This window comes from Hermetia illucens, chromosome 1, assembly GCF_905115235.1.
Source record: "Hermetia illucens chromosome 1, iHerIll2.2.curated.20191125, whole genome shotgun sequence".
Lineage (NCBI taxonomy): Eukaryota > Metazoa > Arthropoda > Insecta > Diptera > Stratiomyidae > Hermetia > Hermetia illucens.
Genome location: NC_051849.1, coordinates 167591441 through 167606462, shown reverse-complemented (window position 1 = coordinate 167606462; position 15022 = coordinate 167591441). Strand labels below are relative to the sequence as shown.

Here is a 15022-nt window from a genome sequence, read left to right as displayed (position 1 = left end):
TATATGCTCGGGTGGCGAGCACGCCTTCGTGAATGGCAGACATAAATCCCTCCGTCGCAATAAAGAACTCCGCAACATACAGCCATCTGTTCGACAATTGCAAATCGGTAAATGGCTGCCAAAGATAATTCACGTGTTTACCGTGCATTGCCTTCGACTTCATCCCACTCAGAGGATTGAAAGATCAATCCTTCAAGTTAAGTGAAAGTAGCCTGCAATATCCTTTACACACAACCGTGTAGCAAGTTGACTTTTTGATGATGTCGTACCGCCAGCTCAACCACGTTCCTACCTTCGATGCCACGTAGCAAGTTCTCCCACTCCATGTCAGAATTTGGATGATGTCGAAATTTAGACATAGTAGTCCGTATCAGCCGCTAGTCCATCCAGATCGGTTTTCGTCCACGACAATATTCCGAATGGTTAAGCCAGGCCACATTTTATTGCAAAACCATGCTCTTTAGCGTCATTCAGAAACTATCAAAGTGGGTTCAGTGCCATGCAAAACCAAAGTGGTCATCAAAAACTTAGTGAGCTTGGGGTCTGTATCGTAGACGCAGGACATCGATTAGCCAAGTGGACAGAGCGCAGTCGAAAGCCTTGGGATAATCGATTTAGGAACTAAAGAGGTTTCTTTGGCCTCTAATTGCTTTTCCTACAACTACCGAGTTGATAATGGGTTGCTCTTTTCAACGCCTTGACCCGACTCGGCACCCCTCCTGTTTCTCGGACAGAATGTTATTGGTGTCGAGGTGCGCATTGACCCTTCCACTAATAATGGACGTTATGAATTTTTAGAGGATCGGTGAACAAGTAATCGGTCCTGTGTTTGCGGGGTCCTGCACTGTGTCGTTTTTAGAGACAAGCTAGGTAATTCCTGCAGTGAAGAAAGGCATCTGGCCGACTAATGACTTGATTTATGCTATGTTCCAACCGACTGTGTCCACTGGTAAATCTTTTTGCATTCTGAATACGTCTGGAGGGACTTTCGCCATACTGTCGCAACCGGATGGCATAGTTCCGTTAAATCATCTGCTTTTTATTTTTCACCGTCTGCTCACATTGCCAGTACTGATTTCAATCAGGCTAGCAATATCATGCCTTTCCATGGTGGATTTCTTCCGTCGCTCAAACAAATAATGCGAAACGAATCTTCTGGCCGTGTAATCTGACAGTCGCAACTGCACCACAATATACAAGTCATTGTTCTTACGTTAGCGACATATCAGCACACAGCCGAGATGCAGTCCCATCGTTGATTTGAGATAGAATTCTCGGAGTTGCTAGAGAAGCATGCCTGGGAATGCCTGGTCTATGCAAAGAATGCATTTCTATACACGCTTTTGGAATGCGTTCACTTCCCTGGTGAAGAAGAGTGCTTCGGCGAATACTGAAACTGTCGCCTGCAGTGCGACGTCGTGTTGTTGATGCCGCTACCTAAGCCCCCATTGATTCTTGATCACCTGTTTCCGCTATGAACTCAAGTCGAGTACGAGTAATATAGCGGTATTGGTCTGCGAATCGCTGCATAGTCACGTTTGCGAATTGCAGAAAATGCTCGACGGATCTCTGATGCAACAAGGGGCGGCAATGGACCTGTCTTCATCGTTATTTCGTAGTAGGAGCAGACGATAAAGGGGTTCATTTCCTCAGTGCGCTTCATTTGCTGCCTTCGCAAACTTGCTGAAGCGGTCGCCACAGATTGTAGCGAAACATCTGCAGCAGGCGGAGCAATGCTCTGGTCACCGAGGCGCCTAGACGTCCGTTACGGGAGCTCAACCCAGCCACCATGTCACACTACTCCCGCCGGTTATCTGCATCGGATCTCAAATTTCTCCTTCCTCTCACTTTTAGGTTTGCATTTTATACCTAACTGTCTCAGTCAGTGGCCTGGAAAACTGTAAGTTCCTGCATTTTCCTCACTTTCCCTCGGCGTACAGCCTGAATCGGGCTTGGGACTGGCTACGGTGGACTTTATTTTTATTATTATTTAAGCAGTAATTGCGGCAATTTATTGGTTTTTCTATGATAAGCATCAAATAATTTATCTTATATATTGGTGAAGATTGTGCTTATTTAAGGAGACAAAACGCCTATTTTTGTGCGGTGGTTGTTGCTTCAAATGTACGAAAGTAATTCCTTTCCGCAATTCATAACTCCTCCAATGCATCAAGATGAGAAATCTTTTCCTACAATCTCCTTAAAGCACTCTTTGGAAGTGATTTTTATAGTTTCCCCAAATATTACCCTCTGAATCTCTGGATGCTTCCCTTCGTATTGCATTATTGTTGTTGTCGCATCAACCAAAATGCAACGTCATGATTTTCTCCGGAACAGATTGTTATATGTGTGTCATCGTTTCTGGATAGGAATATGCCGGAACACATTTTTCCATGTCGAACCACAGCGAACGTGTCTTATCAAAATCTTATATTGAACAAAGTCAAATTGACGTTGCAGTGACGATTCCTCTATCTCGTCACGTGCCTTCGAGCACGGTTTTCAGCCCCCTTCAAGTCCTGAACACATGTGTGTCACCCATAACACAGTTTTTATTTATTCATATTATCTATTCTGCTCGTTCCTTTTCGAATTTAATAACAAAAATAAATTCTTTGATGTAAAAACATTTTCGTCTTTTTTTTTCTATTTTCAGGACCAGAGGGATGCAATCTGTTTATTTATCATTTGCCACAGGAATTCACTGACACAGATTTAGCATCGACGTTTTTGCCGTTCGGAAATGTTATTTCCGCAAAAGTTTTTATTGACAAACAAACGAATCTGTCAAAGTGTTTTGGTTTTGTGTCATTTGATAATCAGGAATCGGCTCAGGCAGCCATCAAAGCGATGCACGGTTTCCAGATTGGTACTAAGCGGCTCAAAGTGCAATTGAAAAAACCAAAAGATGCGTCAAAGCCTTACTAGGTAATTATGTGGAAAAGCTGGTTTTAGTAGATGATGTAGGGAAAGTAGTGGATTCAGGATCCGAGAAACTTGCGGAAATACTGGATTACATTTTGTTGGCTCCTGTTTTCATTGCTTTTTTGTAGACCTTGCCTGAAAGCTCAATTGAACGTGTCAGCATCAGCGAGCTTCTAACTTTTGTACATGTAAATGTAAACATTTCAAATGTTTTTCATAACAAATTTGTTTGTTGTTCTTTAGATTTTCCTTCTTGCTTCGATTATCTATGCTTTATTGTTCATTTCATTGTGAATTTTAATGGATTTAATTTTTTTTTGGAGATAGAAAATGTACCCATATTTTAGTACTTAGCATTTTCGTGAATTTACTGTTTTCTTCCTTTATTTCTTTTGAAAACTACACGATACGATGTAGTCATTGTGCCAAATATGTAACTATATATATAATCTATCCATGTAGTTGTAAGTTTGTTCCTTTCGAGTTCAAGGCTCCGCTTGTGCCATAGTCATTTGCTTTAAATGTTGGATTACCTTCCGGGAAGATCAAATAACTTACAAAGCCCAATTTTTATTCCTTTTATTTTTCTAATTTTCTTTTTGTAAATAGTTTCATACATATTTCTGGTAAATTGTTGAATTGTTTTTATTTGTAGTAGTTTTGAAATCGAATTAAATTAATGAAAGTCAAATTTATTGAGTTCCAAGATTTTTGTAAATATTGAAAATTCACGGTCACTTGTTTCGGGTATTTATCTTTATATTCTTGAATAGTTTTTCCGGGAGTCTTGGACCCTCGTGAATTGTAAGAATGTACTTTTCGCGTCATTATTTATAGACGAACTCAATTGCTGGTCATTCAGTTAATTATATTGCAAGCGTACTTATCACTCGTTTTGTAGCGGTCAATGTCCTTGGAATGTGTTGAATCTCTTAATTAAGAATAGAAAACACAACTGAATTCTTACCAAGTCAGCCTCGCTTACATTTAAAATATGTTTTAATTTTTGTTTTTATCTCTAAAACGTAAATGTTCAGATAAAATGAATTAAAATTTATGGATTTGTTCTCTCATTTAATTCTTTCATGGATTAAGACTAAAATTTGAAGAAGCTTTATTTCGTTTTGAAAGTAAAATGGCTTAAAATCCTGAACCCAGTTGAAACCAAATATTTAACTGAAAGGAATTTTAGAACTTTCGAATTATAGATCGATTTATTTGGGCGGAGTTTTAAGCCATTTTACGGTTATGTTATTTGTTTAAAGATGCCTAATTCAAGTGGTTTCTTGAGGAGAGGAAGTGCCTACAGCCACTTCTTCTGTGAAAAATCTAATGAATTAGCAAGTGAAATATATTTAATTTGTTTCTCGATTTAATAAAATATTCATTTCTGTTCGAAATTTGTGTTTGTTTCGTTAATATAAATTTTTCGAGGAGCGTTCAATTGTTCCCATGCGGGTGCTAAATTTGTGGCCCAGTACCACCCGCCTTCTTGAACGTCCCTCTACCCATGCAACCCTCTCTCGCTTAATTTGTATTTTCGCAGGATTAATTCGTTTGTTCCTAAACTTATTTTGTTGTTGCCATTATTATTCTTCGCTTCTGCTTTATTCTATTGACTTAAGCTTTTGTTAAGTATATTTGCATTACACTCTTCTGCTCCTTACACTTTTCTCATTTTCATCCAAAATATATTTGTGTGTGTACATAAGCTTTGTTTACGTTTCACTTCACGTTCGTGTGCCGCACGAATGAAGCGAATCCTGATATTTGCTGGTGCTGCTGGTTCGTTTTGCTTCCTTACTTTTGACGATAGTCGGTAGGAGTTGAAGGGGAGTATGAACAGCTTTGAGGGTAATTATTTAAGTGTACAACAGGTGTTTGTTGGATGCTCTATGCTTACCTCCTGCAAATAGTATGAGTATCTTACTTTGGCTTTCGATGTGTTTGTTTATCCTATCAGACAACTCAGTGAAATTGTACCCAGGACCTGATGTGTTATTTGGGCGAAAAGGTAAGTTACTTAATTTTCCTGTGCTTTTGGTCGCTTGTATCATTCACGCTGGAAAGTGATTTAGGTAGAAGAAGTCAATGATTCTTGGCAACTGGATGATGCAATAACAGTGATAACTGACACTAATTCAATATGTTCTCGAGAAGGGTGAAATCTTCTTCGTTTTACCACCATTTTAGACTTTATCAGATTCTGCAACCATCACTTATGCAAGGAAAGTTAAATACGAATAGATTTAGATTATTCCTTAAAAGTGGAAGAGGTGCACATTTCTTCCACAAGATTTAAAAACCCTTTCGTTGTCAAATGACCTTATCTTTAATGGTGCTATATCTTGCTCACGGATTTGATACAGTCATTACGTCAACACATCAATTTGGTCTTTTTGAGGTTTTGTTTGTAAAATAAAACCTTATTAAAATCGCTTCAATGTCTGTCTGTCACACACTTTTCTCGGAAATGGCGGTACTGATTCACAAGAAATCTAGTGAGAAAGTGGAAATCGCAGTGAGTTACATCTTTCTACGTTTAGGGGAGTTTGGGGGGGCGTGTCCTCATACATGCAATAGGGGAGTGTACATTTTGTTCACCGAATATAGTCATGTTGGGTTTCAAATGAAAAATCTCGATTAGTGGTTTTCAAATCTAATCCTAGGTTTGATATTTGTTGAAAAAGCGGAGAGTGTGGGGAGTCAAAATAATGATTTGTTTAACGAACGCATTCTTAGAAACTACCCAACCGAAAAATCCGAAAAAAAAATCATCAAGTTGCCTCTATATAGTCTCCAGGCCTCAAAATACTTTTCATATCGATATCTACTCAAATTAAGTTGACAATAGTGTATTATTATGTTTTTGGGTAATTGATTAGAATCCCTCCTTAAGTTTATTCTAGAGTTATAAAAATTAATATAGGCTATAGTGTGAAGCATGATAACCCCAAGTTTGATCAAAATCTTACTGCCACTGATAAAATTACAATAGCTCGAAGCTGTCTTTTCCGTGTAAGTTTACCGTAACCCAAAGTAAAAAATATTAGTATCACACTAAAGTGGGTTTTACAAATGGGGTAGTACTGTACTCAAACATACGTACATAAGAAGTAAACAAAATCATTTATATCTGTGCCAAGTTTCCGGCTTTCGCCTTGTTTCGTAGTTAACAACTGAATTTAAGTCCGTTGAAAAGGAGGGAGAAAGTCCCCTATCTCCTAATTTTTTTTAAAATTATTAGTAGTCCCGAATAGAGAATTTTTAAACGAAATTGATAAACTGTGCAATTTGGGGGAGGGCGCATGATCTTCACTTCGGGCCTGGCCTTTTCTCCCAACGATCCTGACTGGATTCTTTTTAAGGTTTTGTTGAAAAAGGTTCACTGTCTGTTTATCACGCGCTCATTTCCCAGAAACGCAAAAATTGGTACTGTGGATCCCCATGGATGCGGTGAATTGCATTGTTGCACGCTGAACTTGTGGGGGTGGTTCCCATATACCTGAAAGGAGTGTATTTATACATGTGGGGCATTAAAGATCTCAATTGGTACTTATCGAAGCCGGTATTAGTCTTGACATTGGTTACAAAGTAAAGGAGTGCGGGCGTCGTAAAATAGCCAATTAATTCATTCTTAGAAATATCCAACTTAAAAATCTGAAAGAAATAATGGGGATCCATGCACATGGTATCTTGCCTCGGAAATATTCTCCGTTACACCTTCTCAAAGAAAGTTAATGTTAGTATATATATATATAGGCGAACCTTTTAAATTCATCCTACATCCGGAAAATCCTGTTGCAGTAATATTAGTTTTAACATAAAGCAACATACTGGAAAGTTTGACAGAAAGCCGAATATTATTAACAAAGTTAAGTTAAAGGCCCAATTACGCCTACCGAATGCTCGGTTGAGACAGGGCCGAGTAAATCCCCGTGTGATCAGCCAAGACATTATTCGGTCTAGTGACCCTACTTACCTACTCGCTTGATGTCCATTTGGCTAGTGAAATTAACCAAGCTAGTGAGATGGCGGGAGAGTGCGCTAATCATTCGCACTTTTTTTATGATTACCCATCACTTAATCAAGTCGGTTCCCTCCTTTGGTCGATTTGTTCTATTTCTGGATTTCAAAACGTCTAAGTGGTCAAGTGAAATAACTCTGTAGTTCGTTGAAGAGTGTTTGTTGGTTTTCAAATCGGCTGCAAATCGGCAATCGGCTTGCAAATGCCTGGCCGAAACAACGGTGGCTTGATACGTTGGATGGAAATTTAAAAGCCTCGCGATTGCATCCAGAGTAGGTATTTGATAGAACCAAATGGCGAAACCGATCACGACGAGCCGATCCCGCTTGCGAATAGGTCAAAGGCTGAAAAAAGCAGGTGTGGCTGAAGTGAAAAATAAAATAAAAAAATAGGAGTATTAACCTACAACAAGGAAAAAATGAAAATCGCAGAGTCAAAAAAAAAACCGGGAAATGGGAAAAGTCACACGACATGACCATCCTGTTTTGCCATGAAACTGGCCCAGTGCCGGCGAAGTAGTCAGCGTACCTATCCAGAAGCACTCTCGCTTGCCCAGATGAGTGACTCCTAAATTATTACGTTCAACACTAAGCAGATTGTTCACCGCTTGTCTCCACGAGCTAGGAGTAATTACACCTGTCTTAAAGTCTTGAATGTCCGTTGTACCTTGTGGAAGATATGTATTCGCGTTTGTGATTCTCAAATAATTATCCAATGCATACATAGAACGAAAAATTTTCTCCGTAACACGAAAAATATTATGGGCCTTCGAAATATCCGAAATGTATTTGAAAGAATCTCGAAAGCATTTTGCACTGCTGTACGGGCCCTTGACAATTGGCAATTGAAAATTTTCTGCTTCTTTTAGAGTTTTTCGCGAATATGAATCCAGCACAGGACAACAAACCGTTTTCCAGTTGTTCGTACAACAGAGAATTCCTAAGGATACTTCCTGATCCACTGATGTAACAAAAACAGTAATCGTGATCAACTTTGGAAAACAATATAACGCTATTGGAGCACCTGTAGTTCCAAAATTCGCTTTAACTTCTTGAAAATGCTTGAATCAGAACATGTTTTCCGTCAATACCGTCATAGCATTCAGGGAAATTCCACCGAGTGTTGAAGGCATTTTCTATCGCATTCCACTCCTGTTCAGTCGCTGGTACCTAACAATAATTAAATCAATAGTATGAAAAAATCTGATAAAGAACTTGATGAATGTGCGTGGGGAGAAGGGGGAGTGTACACATGTACGTGTACATCAACATCTCAACTGTTAGGAGCAATCACGTCAAGCAAACTGTCAAACTGATTTTTTCCAACCTCAAGCGGTCTATGTTCTTCGGTTTCAAATTCACTCAAAACAGTTGTAGTTCCTCCCTTCACTCTTGTCAATGGCTGGAGTCTTGCCCATAGTCGTTTTCCTCCATTGACAATATCCTGTTTGACAATTAGCAAATTACAACAGCGTTTAAAAATTTTCTTCGTTCTATTCTTCCCTCCCACTTTGCGGTGTCATTACGACGTGGAAGACTCAACACGACTGACTGTCTCCTGGCTACCCAGCACAAATGAGGTCACATGCTCGCGCTATTGAAATAACTTGGACGAGGACTACTAGCTCCGAGGAGGACGAGTTCTACTCGGTAGGTGTAATTAGACTTTAAGAGATGAAATGTCAGTACCACATCGAATTGAATATCGGGTATATACAATGTAGGGTATATAGATGGCTATACTGTACTGATCGAATTATCAGGTAAGTTGTCCAGTTTAAACCTGTAGAGGTATTGACAATATCCGCCATGCTCTATAGGAAACTCCGTGATAACAGGGATCAACTTGTATGTTCGCCAACGCTTTCCTGAGCATTCGCAAGGCTCTTATCGTCACAAGACTCTTCTTTCGGCGTTCTTCGTCCGCGATAAAGGAGAAGTCAACTTCCCATTGTATATATTCCTTATCTCATGATTCTCAATTTCAATGGGCACGTACTGTTGGCCCTAAGTGATGAGGACTGCTTCCGTTTTTTTCCTCAGAAGTGTTAGACTAGAACTCTTTAGCTAGCCCTTAACAGTATTTCCTGTTAGACTAGAACTCTTTAGCTAGCCCTTAACAGTATTTCCTCGCATGAGTATAATTCATGGATCTTCGAGAAACTTTGCGATTGCTATCAGCGCTGTGTTGTTGGCGTAACCCACCATCGTAGTTGGTATATTTGGTAGCTGTAAGCGCATATCGCCGCTCCACCGGTCTCAGATTCATTGATGGTCTGCTTAAGTGAATCTTAAGTGATCCCGTAATGGTTGAGATTTATTGGAAATAACTTATTTTCTAGTTCACCCAATGCCTTTTAAAATTTCGGGCACTTGCCACTTGTAGCAATATGCCCGATATTTGGCCATAAATGACTTTTGTACAGCCTCCACTGGTAATCGTATTGTGGCCTTTGCGGTTTCCTCAAACTCACAATAGATGCACAGCAACATTCTGCCTAAGTGAGTTTTTAATTTGAGTGAATTTTTTCAGCTCGAAGTAAGTTGGTATGACTTTTTAGTACGCCAGATTTTCCTTGCTGGAGATTACAATCTCCTCTGAGCGAACTTGCAATTTTCATTTTCTTTTCATTTTTTGCTGGTTGTCCTTCGGTTTCGCTACGCTCGTCGGGGTTCACACGTGGTCTATATGTTTTCGTCCTTGTGCTTTTCGGAATTGCATGTATGCCCTTTTTCTCTGCCTGGTGATTCCTTAGAGGACTTCCCGATTTTTCTTGTACTATTTAATTTGGCCGTAGTTAGATGGCAGTATGGTTAGATGTTTCGTGGGTCATCTGTAACATTGTTGGAACAGCAAGTTTCGGATTATCCTTTGTCTGTTATAGAGGATTCTAATAGCTCTTATCATATTCCTTATGGTTTGGCTTGCACTGTGTTCTTTTCGTTGATAAACTCGTGCAGGGCAACTATTTTTGCCTTGGTGAATGGTAATTCTTTGGATTAAGGATCTGTTTTCTATGAATCCCGCCGGGTTTACCCCTTTTGTACACTCCTGCACTTGTGGCATAGATTCACCTTCCTGTACATTATCTTTTACGGTCTTTGGCATTGGCGGAGATCTCGGAGTTGACGAGTTTCTTCTGAATGGATTTTTCCTTTTTGTTCTAAAGTACCTCCTGCTACCCCCTTGAAGAAATGCGGCTTCACGGGACCATTGAAGGAACCGTGACTATCCGCAAGTTGTTCTGTGATGCGCTATACGGTAGGGCAACTACTATTATTTGCAGTAGATTCTGTCTCTTCGGCTACCGCAATAACAAATTCTCGTATGTCGTTTGTCGCGGAGCACACTACGCTGCATTTCTCGAGATTTGTCGCTGAATCAAAGGCATGAAGTACGCTCTTACCTGTAGGTTTGCTAGAGTACAATAAAACTGTTCCGGAAGAGAGAGAAGACTGTTATCCCTAGTTCCACCACTTTACCTTGCTTAACCCCAAATGTCCTTTATCGCTGAAGTTAATACAAGTAAGAAGCGTTTGAAAATTTCAAAAGCCAATTATAGACCGTTGTTGAAAAGAAAAAGTTGCAGTCGAAATCATAAGGATTTCGAGCTGTTCGCTTTGAAAACTATATCCCTTTCAATGGCCTCTTGGGACAAGCAGGGAATATTTTGAGTGCTTTCACAACCCTCTAGTTGGTAGGAGAATCACTATTTCAGCGAGTGGCTATGGCGAAATGTGTAGGTCTAGTAACACTCTTGTGAATCATCTCATCATTATTGGTTTTTTCAGCACCATTTATCTTGCCACCCCTTGCGCCGCTAGATGGTCCTGCGCCACTGCTCTGTAACATGATTTTGCATGTAAACAATATTCTTTTGCCTATGTTGCTATTTAGATCTTCGCTGTACCTGCTCTTCATCGATTTCGAGAAAGCTTTCGATAGTGGGAACAGGAAGTGTATCCGGAGTGCTCTACGTAGGAAGGGGGATTCCAGAGAAACTAATGGCTATTATCAGAGTAACATATTATGCCGCAAAATGTCACGTGCTGCACCGCGGTAAAATCTCGGAGGATTTTGAGGTCCAAAGCGGAGTTCGGATGTTGTTATCGGTGACTTTCTTCATGCTACATCCTTCCTCAAACACCTCGACTATACTGATGATATCTGTTTGTCTTTCACCCGGTCATAGACCTTGGCCAAATGGCTCCGGATTTGGAAAAAGGTTTTCAGTTTGACGGGTAATTACACCCTTCCTATCTGCATTAATAGGCAGAGCATCGAAAGTGTCGATCAATTTGTATATCTAGAAACTGCGCTTTCTGCTGACTGTGACACCGAACTAGATGTTGCCCGACGCATTAACAGTGCTAGATCCGCTTTTTCTGCCCTGCCTAAAATCTGGAAATGCAATTATCTCAATACTAAGATCAAGTTAAGATTGTTCTGCGCTGGCATTCTTTCTGTGTTGCTATATGAGAGTACCATGTGGAAAGTGAACTCTAGTGTTACTCAAAAGCTCCAAGCGTTCTTCCATATCTGCCTGCATCTTATCATCGAAGTGGTCGGTGTTCACCCGTGTGTGGTGTGATTGAAAGACGCGAGTAGCAGTTGATAGGTCACATATTAAGAATTGCACAATTGCATTGTGGGCTACGCCATGCAGTGAAATCCACTCTCCCGAGATGCCCTACGAAAAGGTCGCCCCAAGGGCACTTGGCGCAAAAGAGTCGAGGTGAAGCGTCTCGAGAAGCCTTGGGGGAGCTGAAGCGCATTTCAGGTTACCACGAGCGATGGCGTGTAGAGGTGTGGTTGGTGCGCTATATTTCACCAAGGGATGAAAGGCAACCATATGTATATGTTGTCATATGACCCCACTCTAGCGTAATTAATAAAAACAATGCAAACGCTTTTGAATCCTTCTGCGTCTAAGGGACAGTCTTCGATTAAAACCTTCGTGGAAAATCATAATGAAAATTGGAATGGAATCAGATCCTAGCGTCGATAGCTTTAAGTAGCTTTAGAAATTCCTCCTATACCCCAGATTAAATTCCATGTTGCAGCAGTTGCTAGTTGCTAGTTTTGTTCCATAAGTAAGATTTGTTAAAAAGTTTGGGTAAGGTGGCGGCGGGGGTATATTCAGGTGACCTCAAATTTAATGCGGCCGGTGATATCAGAACTTTTGAATATTATTAGCTTAGCAATAACCCACGATATTCATGATTCAGGTACGTATATTAATACTGCTAATCTCCTTCAAATGAATGTAGCAAGTATATTAATTTCAAAGGCAAAATTAAATAATCGCTTACCTCGTGAAAAGCTCCTTACTATTTCTAATGAATGCTGCCGGTGTGTGCATCGTATAAACCGAATTAATCTGAATTAATTAGCCAATTACGTTACCGTCGCAATGGGTCCCACTTACTTTTACCTCTTTGCACCATTATCCTACTTGGAAGTCAGGGGAGGCAATGTGAAGCAGAAAAGGACAGATGAACGGACCAGACAAATAAATCATGCCATAAATTGAAATCGTTCCGAGTTTTTATCTAATGTACTCCCAGTCCTCCGTGCTTTAGCACAGTCATTAAAGTAAGAGCTGAATTTTGCTCCAGGGCGCTTGAATGTCCTGAAAATCTATCACAGAAATCTGCACAGTACGCGCTTTACAGCAAAATTAATTACAAATTCGCATCGCCTAGTTATAACTACATACATAACTCTCTTCGAGGGTACATCCTATTGCTTTTCCACGCCGGTGAGATTCCCTCAATATTCTGTTATCGTTTCCCTTTACAACCACCCAGCGTAATTTCGATCCAGAGTTGTGTTTCTCATATTTCCCTTCAATAACGAAATGTCGAAATATGAAATTTGTGGAAATTTAATTATAGCTCGAAGGAGTAGTAACCGGAATCCCCTTTTATGAACGATATCTAATTTCATTTCATATTCATATAGGGAGCGACTTCACGCTATCTGTTTTATGCTAGGACAGTGAAACCACAGCGGACAGGGTCAAAGGATTCTCCCATTAAAGTCGTGTATTACACGCTCCGCTCTGGAGGCAATTTAAGTTCGAGTAGGTGGAGGGTTGATACTTCAGCACTTTGTCCGATGCGATTATGCTTCCAACTTTGACTCGCCCAGGTCTACCTCAAAAATATCAAATATCAATTAAAAATATTGAAATTGATTGAAAGCCAACGACAGTTGAAATGAGAGGGAAATAGAGGAATTATGGGGCTTAATGTGGTATTGGGAATTATGATTGTCAGTAAGTAGGCAGTCAATATCATTAGGAAAGTGGTTCCGTTGGGAAATCCTGGAAGTTCGAAGAGCAACGAGTAGCTTCGGGGATGAGAAAGTTTGCAAGGATGAAAAGCGGTGGAGTATGTATGTATATATGAGAAAATGATCAGTGGACTATTGCTCTACAATTCATAAATAACTCCCTCCAATTTTTAGCCCCCTTCGAGAATTTAATAAGCGAATTCAAATCTACTAAATGAATCTAAATGCATATTAAAAAAACGAAAAATTGCTTTGACATTCTCTGAATTTTCTGGAACCTCCCTTAACATCTATTTTTCTTTATAAGCGTTTTTTGTCTCCGCCTCACACTGACCAAGCTCCACTCTTCACTCAATGCAAAGCACCCTTAATTAATCGGATGAGTACGATAGAAGTCCTTTAAATAAATTAAATTATACCTGAAACTACGGAGCTGAATACTTTGCATTTTACGTAGATGTCATCATTTTCATAGATTTCCATCGGGGTCCCTGTCGGTGCCTGTTTTGAGAGTTCTTTCCAGGAACTTGTGAGAATTTATGTGTTTTGTTTGAGAGCCGGAGATAAATTTATTCTGCACGTGAAAGTTGCTAGGCCAGGATGGAGATAAGCGTAGGTTGTAATAAAAAAGGTTTTGAATATGAGTATAAAGAGTTTCGTTAATGTAAAGTTAGTTAAAATTGTGTACGGATCTCAGCATAACTTAAAAAAAAAACTGTTCTGTACATTAGATTCAAAGAAGCCCTGTATTTTGTAAATTTGAGTGAGAATAATAATTGTCATCAGCATAGAAGCTTTTTTCGAAAAGACATTCAAAGTGGTAAGAAAAAAATGCTGTTTTTTATCTAACTAAGGTTTACCATTGGTTGCTAACTTTAAAAAAATTTAACGTCAGAATGAACAATTTATGGCTGACTTTCTGGGGCTACTTTGTATTTATTGAATGTGAATGGAACTGAAGCATCAAATCTCCCGTTTTATTCAGTTAGAGACTTCAGATGGTGGTATCAAATCTCATCAGGGATTGGGTGATCATATTCCTGGGTGCTAAGCCCGAGTAGAAGAGACAATCATAAAATATTGCACACTTTCGGAATCCTGGATTGGTTGCTAAGGGACTAACTACCCGTTCTGCAGAAAACCCTAAAGTTTCCAAACTAGAAACACGGTTAAGGATAGGATTAGAACAGCACCAGCGACATTGATGAAGAAAAATGGTAGAAGGGTTTCTTTTTCTTCACCGAGAACTGGCTCTTAAAACTTTCGAATCTAAACATCGTTAAGAAAACTTCTTGAAAAAGTTTTGGGATATAACATCAACATTGTCAACATTATGTCATTGTCGACATTGTGTCATGGGGAAAAAGGAGCGTGCAATGAGCAATGAGTGTCGAGCATATAGTTTGTTGATTCTCATGACCTTGTACTTACTACTTACATAGTTCATCAAACCGTAGGTTCATCTTCCTACATTTTATACTGAGAGCAGTAAAACGCTGATCGACTATACTCTCATGAAACGCCGACATTTTATTACCGTCACTGACTGCAAAGCCGTTCCCTATGAGACCATCGCATCTCAACATCGTTAATCGGTGTGTTGCCCATTAAGCCACCGATAAAAGAGTGTGAGTAGCGCACTGGCCCGGCATGAATTAATTAGTAACGATTTTGTGATAAAAACGAAGAACTTATCTCTCTTACGCGATTATCAACCATCACGAATTTCGATGAATCGTGTAACCAAGTAAAAAAACACTATTCAGAAAGCGG

General features: G+C 39.7%; 1 protein-coding gene across 11 annotated transcripts in view; it reads left to right on the top strand.

The window, feature by feature from the left end:
- The window catches only part of LOC119656080 (CUGBP Elav-like family member 2), a 417181-nt gene that overhangs the window by 385347 nt on the left and 16812 nt on the right, over positions 1 to 15022 (top strand). For 9 of the 11 annotated variants that reach the window (XM_038062440.1, XM_038062370.1, XM_038062434.1 and 6 more), the window contains one exon: positions 2657 to 4325. In XM_038062440.1, the coding sequence (XP_037918368.1) occupies positions 2657 to 2928 (272 nt within the window). In that variant the 3' untranslated portion in view covers positions 2929 to 4325. Of the gene's footprint in view, positions 1 to 2656; positions 4326 to 15022 lie in introns of those variants that run through there. The other 2 variants (XM_038062385.1, XR_005249992.1) reach the window with 2 other exon arrangements.